Source organism: Homarus americanus, unplaced genomic scaffold, assembly GCF_018991925.1.
Source record: "Homarus americanus isolate GMGI-L3 unplaced genomic scaffold, GMGI_Hamer_2.0 scaffold32906, whole genome shotgun sequence".
NCBI lineage: Eukaryota > Metazoa > Arthropoda > Malacostraca > Decapoda > Nephropidae > Homarus > Homarus americanus.
Window position 1 is genome coordinate 11215 of NW_024733317.1, and position 10099 is coordinate 21313.

At 41.7% G+C, this 10099-nt stretch overlaps 2 protein-coding genes across 4 annotated transcripts; both read left to right on the plus strand.

Moving 5' to 3' along the window:
- Positions 1-1743: 1743 nt before the first annotated feature.
- On the plus strand, positions 1744-2705 carry LOC121869775 (cuticle protein 7-like). The gene is made up of 3 exons (XM_042371335.1): positions 1744-1899; positions 2162-2248; positions 2403-2705. Exons 1-3 carry the CDS (start codon positions 1744-1746, stop codon positions 2652-2654), a joined length of 495 nt encoding a protein of 164 aa, XP_042227269.1. The 3' UTR covers positions 2655-2705.
- Positions 2706-5411: 2706 nt separating this feature from the next.
- Positions 5412-9803, plus strand: LOC121869774 (cuticle protein 19.8-like). 3 transcript variants are annotated; one of them, XM_042371333.1, is made up of 3 exons: positions 5412-5540; positions 5852-5938; positions 9501-9803. In XM_042371333.1, the coding sequence occupies exons 1-3, from the start codon at positions 5427-5429 to the stop codon at positions 9750-9752; spliced, it is 453 nt and encodes a 150-aa protein (XP_042227267.1). In that variant the 5' UTR covers positions 5412-5426; the 3' UTR covers positions 9753-9803. The 3 variants fall into 3 exon arrangements, with proteins under 3 accessions (XP_042227267.1, XP_042227266.1, XP_042227268.1); XM_042371332.1 differs by lacking the exon at positions 9501-9803 and adding an exon at positions 6104-6410; XM_042371334.1 differs by lacking the exons at positions 5412-5540; positions 5852-5938 and adding exons at positions 8980-9016; positions 9277-9357.
- Positions 9804-10099: the final 296 nt, after the last annotated feature.

Sequence of the window (10099 nt, forward strand, 5' to 3'; positions counted from 1 at the left end):
ATAAATGCAAGGTACTACAGATAGGGAAGACGAATACAAACGTTAAGTATAAACTAGGTAACACGGAAATAGAAAACTCAGTTTGTGAAAAAGATCTAGGTGTATTTGTTAGCAACGACTTGAAACCTAGAAAACAATGTATTAGCGTTCGCAACAAGTCAAACAGGATTCTTGGGTTCATATCTAGGTCTGTGAGTAACAGAACTGCTGACGTTATCTTGAAATTTTACCTAGCATTAGTGAGGCCACACATGGATTATGCGGTTCAGTTCTGGTGTCCTTATTATAGAATGGACATAGATTCTTTGGAGAGAGTACAAAGAAGAATGACAAAAATGATCCATAATATTAGAAACCTTCCATATGAAGAAAGACTGAAAAGCTTAGGCTTACATTCATTAGAGAGGCGTAGAGTTAGGGGAAATATGATAGAGGTGTACAAGTGGGTAAGTGGGATTAACAAGGGTAAAATGGAAGATGTTCTGAAGCTCAGTAATAACGAAATAACTAGAACAAATGGCTTTAAATTAGATAAATTCCGATTCAGAAAGGATATAGGCAAGCACTGGTTTGGTAATAGAGTTGTGGATATGTGGAATAGGCTACCGAGTGCTATAGTAGGATCGGGGACGCTAGGGAGCTTCAAGACGAAGTTGGATAGGCCAATGGAAGTGCTGGGATGGGTGTGAAAGGGATCTGCCCTGTATGGGCCAGTCGGCCTCCTGCAGTATCCCACTTTCTTATGTTCTTATGTTCTTATGTTCTTAATCAGTGTACCGTCCTCATAATATCTGAGGGTTGGCGCACACAGTACTACACTCTATACATTTTCGGGCAGTTTATTTTTTATTTTTTTTATTAATTATTATTTTTTTTTTTACCAAATCTCCGAGATTTCATATCTCTCTGGGGGCCAGATTAAATTTTATTTCATCCATCCCAGGCTCTGCTTTCCCCTGGCCCTCTTACCATCAACTTTAACAACTGATATTTCTGATATCATCTCCCCATCCTTATTACTGTAAAGATAAAATTAAAAGATAAAAAATACCGTATGTTGGAAATGTCGAATATTCTCTTTGTTTGCCAGTGAAAGTGAAATTGGGTCCTAAAGAGCATTGCTGGCGGTTAGTAGATTATAATAAATATAGAGTTATTACACAAAAATCATTAATCATTTAATGTTTTATAATGAACTTGTCAACAATAATATTAGTCCATTAAGTTTTATTTACTAAACCTTCTGTACAGTACACAGGATCAGAGTTGGCCGAATACTATAAAAGGCAATAAACAAACACACAACCCTTGCAAAATACAGAGTTGACGGAGCTGCTAAAATTTAAGAATACAAAATATATTCTGCCTCTGTGCCACTTACTGGTGAATCACAAAGCTGTATATTTTTACTATACCAGTATCAAGTATGAATCTTCCCAGTAAGTGAAATATTTACGTCACCTGTTTGCGTGCGTAAGTTGTCTGAGTGTGAATCAAGAAGAGGTTCTCTCACCTTTGTTCATCTTGCCACAGTTAACAAATATAACTTAGTCACGAGCTGAGAGCGTGGCGGTGTTACTCGTGTGTATCTCCTGAGTACTGGAGTGTGTCATTAACACTTATAAGGAAGAACACAAGCATCGCCTTAATATATCCTCGTCTTTATAGTAATAGTAACGCGAAGAAGAAAACTTGTTGTAATTTAAAGGTCGTCTTCTTTCGCTTCCTCCCAGCACCAAGGTCATGGTAAGAGTGTGGGCGTGTCCCTCAACCCACCTCTCCCTACTGACCACAGCTTGGCCTCGCCCATACCGCCGTCACCGACTCACCAAATATATAATGCCCTCACACAGGACCAGCAGCACCACAAACTCAAACATTACCACAATGATCGCTAAGGTGACCATCTCCTACAGTATCAGTTTATTAACTTACTGTTAGCAAGTATTGCCGTGAAACTCATATTAACAGGTTTATTTAACACAGAAAAAAAAATGTATTTTTATAAATAAAATAACAAAATAAGTTTGTAGGAATTTCAACATCTTTGTGTCCCCAGCAACTTATCTCACATTTGTTGATCAGTTTCTCTGGCACACTGTAGATTGACACTTGATATTTCAGTTCCACACCAAATATTATCATGTGTTGTCTCCAACAGACCGCTGTCGTGCTGGCCCTGGTGGCCGTGGCTGTAGCTGCCCCCTCCCAGCCCTCCTACGGCTACACCCCCGCACCCGCCTACGAGGTAACTGCCTCTTTCACCACTATGTCTCAACCACAATTACTTCACGTAAATAAATCATAAATGAACACATGTCAATACCCTCAAGACAGTAATACATTAGCTTTGATGAAACATACCGTAGAAAACATTCATTTATACCATTTCCCCATAACAGGAGCCAGCCAAGTACGACTTCAACTATGCCGTGAAGGACGACTACTCTGGCAATGACTTCGGCCACCAGGAGTCCCGTGACGGCTACGACACTCAGGGCTCCTACTACGTGCTGCTTCCCGACGGTCGTCTTCAGAAGGTGGACTACACTGTCAACGGCGACTCCGGCTACGTGGCCGAGGTGACCTACGAGGGTGAGGCTCAGTACCCTGCAGCCAAGCCCTCTTACTCCCCAGCTCCTGCCTATGCCTAAATGAAGACTCCAAAGCTATAATCATTATATTTATTAAATAGTTAATTATAACCAAAGAACATTCATTTACCCAGAGAGAGTGCAAGTGAATATATTAATTCAAGGTGACAGAAGCTCTTACAACCTAAAATTACTGAAAAGTGAAACAAGAAAAACATAAACGGTTTACACAGTGAACACCTCCCTCTGCTCTCCACACACCTCGTTCCCTCTCCCACACACTCCTCCCTTAAACCCCAAACACTTTACCACGCCCCACAGCCCCCCCCCTCCTCCTCCTCGGCCACTATGTACTCTCACTTCTTCACACTTTTCTCTCTCCTTCACCTCATCCACACATCTCCCTCTCCATCTTCACACTCGCTCCCTAAAACACATTTCCCAAGTTATCCCTGAAACAAACACTTGAGAGACAATATGTCTCTTAGTTTCTACTGTCTACCTGTCAGGTCACGTAAGTGGCCACCTAGAGATGCAAGTGAACATTTTCACACCTGCACAAAATAATTAATGGTGAATGTCAGAAATCCAACTCCTCACACTACACCTCTCCTATGTAAGAAAATATAAATCGGGTCACTCTTAACACAACACCTCCGTCAACTTTTACAATGGGATTAACAAAAGGCCCTGATTGACGGCGCCATCTATGAGAGGATATTCCTGAGAGGCCACCTCCTGATGACGTCATTTATAACCTGAAGTTGTTGAAAACAAAATCATTTATATATTTTGTACTAAGATACCAATATATTAAATCTGTTATTGTTCACACAGTATAAACGAATGAAACATTAAAGAGAGAAACTCCTGTTTAACACTAAATGAGATATTATGACATCCACTAAGGCACTATGGTCATAGAGGCACTATGGTCATAGAGGCACTATGACATCCTCTGAGGCACTGTGGTCATAGAGGCACTATGACATCCTCTGAGGCACTATGGTCATAGAGGCACTATGACATCCTCTGAGGCACTATGGTCATAGAGGCACTATGACATCCTCTGAGGCACTATGATCATAGAGGCACTATGACATCCTCTGAGGCACTATGGTCATAGAGGCACTATGACATCATCTGAGGCACTATGGTCATAGAGGAACTATGACATCCTCTGAGGCACTATGGTCATAGAGGCACTATGACATCCTCTGAGGCACTATGGTCATAGAGGCACTATGACATGAACCCAGATACACGCTGAATAATCCTCATCTCTTATACATTGATTAAATATACAAACTTGTAATGTTACACACAATTACTTTTTAATGTGATATATTTATAATCACCTTACTCGTGTTTTAATACATAGAACTAGTGGATGCCTGCCCCACGAGGAGGTCAAAGATCCAGGTTACAGAAGCCACACAATAGTAAAATTACCATTGCAAACTTGTTTAGTGAGAGTTGTCAACTATTCGAATAATCTGCACAAGGGAGTTGTAACGGCACCTACTGTGAGTTCATTCAAGACAAGAATTGGCCATCACTGGCTCAGGTACAGATACTTTTTGGACCCAGGTCATGTCCAGTACTTGCCAACAGTGCGAAACAGAAATGTAAGCACCGCCGAAGAGGCCCACAGGAAAATCAGTCATGAACGGCATAAATTAAAGCAAGAAAAATAGTACAGCTTCCTTTACAAATATTAATAGTGAATTATATATACAAATAAGTCCTAAGACATTGTGTAAGCAAGGAGCAAGTGATAATTAGTGAATGACGATCATTATGAAGAATGCATACAGTTATCTTCGTTCTCGTTCCTTCTGTGTGTAGCGTCGAGAGGAAGGTCAAGGTGACATGAAGCCAGAAGATTAAAAAAGCTGCTGTTGCTGTCGTCGTCGCCGCCACCCTGACTCCCCCGCCGACGCCGCCGCCGACGCCCCCGTCAACGCTGCTGCTGCCGCTTCTGCCATTGCTGCTCATGCTGCTGCTGTTTCTGCTGCTGCTGCTCCTGCTTTTTTTTAACGTGGCCTCCTGCCTTCCCTAAGAGCTGCACCATCGCCGCCATTTTATTACCTTAAAATTAAATATCCTAATACAAAAGTAGCCACATATCTATGCTGCATTCACTGACTGTTGCCTCAGAGTCACTATCTGTGACAGTTTTCGGCTTCGGGGCCGAAGATGTCGATCCCCTGAGGCAGAGCAATGTAGACCTACGCAGAGAGGACAGTCGACATCTCAACCAGTGTGTAACGTAACTTCTGGGCTGCTTCTTCTGTTCGGATAACACCTCGGCCAGTCTTGCGTAGAATCATCTTGCACTGGTGCCATCCCGCGAAACGTTGTAATATTAGTAACATAAATATATTATATAAATATAGCTTAATAAATATTGGAAACAAATTTGATTGAATGACCAACTGAGAAGTATAGGTGATTTTTATTGAATAAAATGAATATTTGGCGGCCATTTTGAATTTGTGATAAATATCGGAATTCCCAAAAAGTGATTCTCGTTGAATTTGATTTCGTGTAATATGGGCCTTTAATGAACAGCTTTACACACGAGCTGAGAACGTGGTATTGTTACTTGTGTGTGTCTCCTGAGTACTGCAGTGTGTCATACAAGAAATCACACAAACATCGCCTTCATATCTTCTCATCTTTACAGTAATAGTAACATCAAGAGCAAAACTTGTGCTTTGTTTCTGAGTAAATATTGTAATACGAAGGTCGTGGTCTTTCACTTACTCTCGGCACCAAAGTCAAGGTGAGACTGTGGGCGTGTCCCTCAGTCTACAGTACTTTTACCCGATGCCCATCGCTTGGCCACGCCCATACGGCCTCCGTCGCCCCACCAAGTATATAAGTCTCTCACACAGGACCAGCAGCACCACAAGACCAAGCATCACCACAATGATAGCTAAGGTGAGCATCGCCCATAATATTCGTTTATTAATGATAATAAATATGAACTATGTCTCTCATTTTAGCATGTATAATTAATCAAACCAAACTCCTAAATTGTGAAGAAAGTAATTATAAGATCAGAAAAAATACTTACTGTAAAAATATATCAACATTAATAGTTTTTTTAAGGCTCAACATCTTTGTGTCGACGGTTACGTATCTCACATTAGTTTCTTTAGTACACTGTACTGTTGAGTGACACGTGTAAAACATATTAGTAATTTCAGCTCCACATCAAACATTACATGATCAGGTGTTGTCTCTCACAGACCGCCGTCGTGCTGGCCCTGGTGGCCGTGGCTGTAGCTGCCCCCACCCAGCCCTCCTACGGCTACACCCCAGCACCAGCCTACGAGGTAACTGCCTCCATCAATACTTTGTCTTAACCACAATTACCTTACCTAATTAATTCATATTGGACATGTGTCAATACCATCAATACATTAATAAAATAACTTTCGTGAAACATAAAACGAATTGTTTCCATAAGCTAATTTAATTAAACTGTTTTCCAATTACAGGAGCCAGCCAAGTACGACTTCAACTACGCTGTGAAGGACGACTACTCTGGCAACGACTTCGGTCACCAGGAGTCCCGTGACGGCTACAACACCCAGGGCTCCTACTACGTGCTGCTTCCCGACGGTCGTCTTCAGAAGGTGGCTTACACTGTCAACGGCGACTCCGGCTACGTGGCCGAGGTGACCTACGAGGGTGAGGCTCAGTACCCTGCAGCCCAGCCCTCCTACACCCCAGCTCCTGCCTACGGCTAAATGAAGAATCTAATGCTATTTATGATTTTATTTATTAAATTGTCAATTATAAAAATGACACCTTTATTTACCTTGAATGATCTGATGTAAATGAATATGTTAGGTGAGAGTAGCTCGTGCAACCATGATACTATTGACAATTGTTAAAAGACAATATTGGATTTTGAAGATGAACATATCCCTCCACTCACACACTCTTTTCCCGACTCCACACGCCTCATTCCATCTCCGACACACCCCTACTGTAAACCCTATACACCTTCACCTCCACGACAACCTCTCTCTTCTACCACATATCCCTCTCTTCATCTTCACACATCATTCTCGTTAATTTTTTTCTGCCACAAAAACTTGGGAGACAATATGTATACCTGTCAGGACACCTCAACGGCTCCCGCCAGGTATAAGTAAACATTTACACACCTGCATAAAATTTATAATGGTGAATGTCAGGAATAAAACTCATCACACTACACCTCTACCTATAATAATGAAACATACATCCAGTCACTCTTAACACAACACTTCCGGCAACTCATAACAATGGGAGCATGTTGTTGAAATGCTGCCCGCTGTCCCAGGCCAGTTTAAAGACCAAAGTATTAAACAACAAAAGATCTACACATCTGATAACGGGACGGCACGAGGGTGTCGAGCTGGTGGTCGGTGGAGCCGGTTCTGGTTGATAGCAAATTGTGTTACTCTGGCTTAGAATGTAATGTAATTTTATAATATTTATGTACATTTGTATGTGGTAGGATTAGGGTAATTTTTAGGGTAGTTTTATATTTATGTACTGTGTTGTATGAGTGTGGCGATTGTTAATGATTGATTATTGCTGGTTGTTAGTGGTTCTTGTCAATATATTGTGCATTCCAACATTGCGTTTGCTACTCCTCTCCTACAGTGATGTAGAATACCTGAGTAAGACTGAATAGTACAGGAGCAATAGGCTAAACATGAGGTGCAATGTAAGTAAACAAAACGTTCGAGTGTGTGGGGGTCCATTACCGCCCGGTTCCTGGTAAGGTGTCCAGCTCAAGAACAAAATCTCGGAACAAAATTGATATCACAATCTACGATATCTACTGACTTGTATAGTGTATTTCACACACACAAACTAGCTAAGATGATATATCTAGAAGCACCTAAGAGGATATTACTCAATCGAGTACTAGACGTCCTCACAACACGTCACAGCCTCAGGTTGAAGAAAACTTAAGTTCAGGAATTTATCAAGGAATTATTTTAGAGTGAGAGTTGTGAACTCTTGGAATAATCTGCCAGAGAGTATTGTGACAGCATCAAGTGTGAACACATTCGAGAACCTGACGTGACCAACACTGGCGCAGATACAGATATATTCTGAAACCAGTACATGCCCAGTAGTTGCCAAACATACGTCACAGAGACGTGACCGACCGCCCAAGCTGCTAACAGGCAAATCACTGGCGATGAGGATAAGTGATGTTACTGGGTCCTACACAAATATAATTATTGATTTACAGACACATTAAATATACAGTCAGGCGCGAGTACTTTATAATTACTGAATGACGTTCATAATGAATATTATTCAATCAATCAATCATAGTACCGCCCTCATATTTCAGGGGTGGCGTACACAGTCTTCAACTCTACAACTCTCTAAGGAATCAGTTATTTATTTATTTTAGCCACCCCGGTCTCTCCTCTCCTTTGGCCCTCTTACCATTAACTTTCCTAATGAATATTTCTCGTATCATCCCCTCATCCTTATTACTGTAAAGCTGAAACTACAAGAAGAAATTATTGGATGTAGGAACTATCGACTATTGCCTTTGTATGCCAGTGAGGGAAAGTATATCCTAAGAACATGAATGCCCATTAGGGCAAAATACTATGTACAGTTATTACACAAAAATAATTAACCATCAAATGTTTTATAACTCGTAAACAATAATTATTGTTATTAAGTTTAAATAACTAAAATTTCCTGGCTACTGCACAGGATAAAAGACTATGAGAGGCAACAAACAAACACACACATACCTGTCAAAATACAGAGCTAACGGCGCTGCTAAAATTTAATACAGATAAAATAAAATTGTATTCTATCTCTGTGTCACTTAGTGGTGCATCACTCAGCTGTATATTTTGACTATATCAGTATTAAATATGAATCTTCCCAGCAAGTGAAATATTTACGTCACCTGTTTGTGTGTGTAAGATGTATGATTGTGTCACTAGCAGATGCTCTCTCACCTTCGTTCATCCTGTCACAGTTGACAAGTAAGATTTGGCTACGCGCTGAGAGCGAGGCGGTGTTACTCGTGTGTGTCTCCTGAGTACTGGAGTGTGGCATTAACACTTATAAGGAAGAACACAAGCATCGCCGTAATATCTTCTCGTCTTTATAGTAATAGTAACGTGAAGAAGAAAACTTGTGACTTGTGGTTTCTGGTTTCTCAGTAAATTTTGTATGATAAACGCCGTCCTCTTTCCCTTCTTCCCAGCACCAAGGTCAACGTAAGAATGTGGGCGTGTCCTACACCAAGGCCTTCCAACTGCCTACCGCTTGGCCACGCCCACACCGCCGTCACCGCCCCAACAAAGTATATAAGGCCCTCACACAGGACCAGCAGCACCACAAACACAAACATCACCACTATGATCGCTATGGTGAGCATCTCCCGCAGTATAAGTTTATTAACTTACTGTTAACAAATATTGCATGTAACTCTTATTAACAGGTTTTACTAACACAGAAAAATAAATTTAATTTCTACAAATAAAATAACAATATAAGTTTGTAGGACTAAACATCTTTGTGTCCCCAGCTACATATCTCACATTTGTTGATCAGTTTCTCTGGCACACTGGAGATAGACAATTATAATTTCAGCTCCACACAAAATATTATCAGGTGTTGTCTCCAACAGACCGCCGTCGTGCTGGCCCTGGTGGCCGTGGCTGTAGCTGCCCCCTCCCAGCCCTCCTACACCCCCGCACCAACCTACGAGGTAACTGCCTCCTTCACCACAACAATTTATTGATGAACATATGTCAATACCATCACGACAGTAATACATTAGCTTTGGTGAAACATACCGTAGAAAACATTCATTCTCTTACACAGTTCATTTATACCATTTCCCCATAACAGGAGCCAGCCAAGTACGACTTCAACTATGCCGTGAAGGACGACTACTCTGGCAACGACTTCGGCCACCAGGAGTCCCGTGACGGCTACGACACCCAGGGCTCCTACTACGTGCTGCTTCCCGACGGTCGTCTTCAGAAGGTGGACTACACTGTCAACGGCGACTCCGGCTACGTGGCCGAGGTGACCTACGATGGTGAGCCTCAGTACCCTGCAGCCCAGCCCTCTTACACCCCAGCTCCTGCCTATGCCTAAATGAAGACTCCAAAGCTATTATCATTATATTTATTAAATAGTTAATTATAACCAAAGAACATTCATTTACCCAGACAGAGTGTAAGTGAATATATTAATTCAAAGTGACAGTAGGTCTTACAACCTAAAATTACTGAAAAGTGAAACAAGAAAAACATTAACGGTTTACACAGTGAACACCTCCCTCTGCTCTCCACACACCTCGTTCCCTCTTCCACACACTCCTCCCATACCCATAAACCCCAAACACTTTACCACGCCCCCAGCACCCCCCCCCCGCCCCCCGTCCTCGGGCACTATGTACTCTCAATTCTTCACACTTTTCTCTCTCCTTCACCTCATCCACA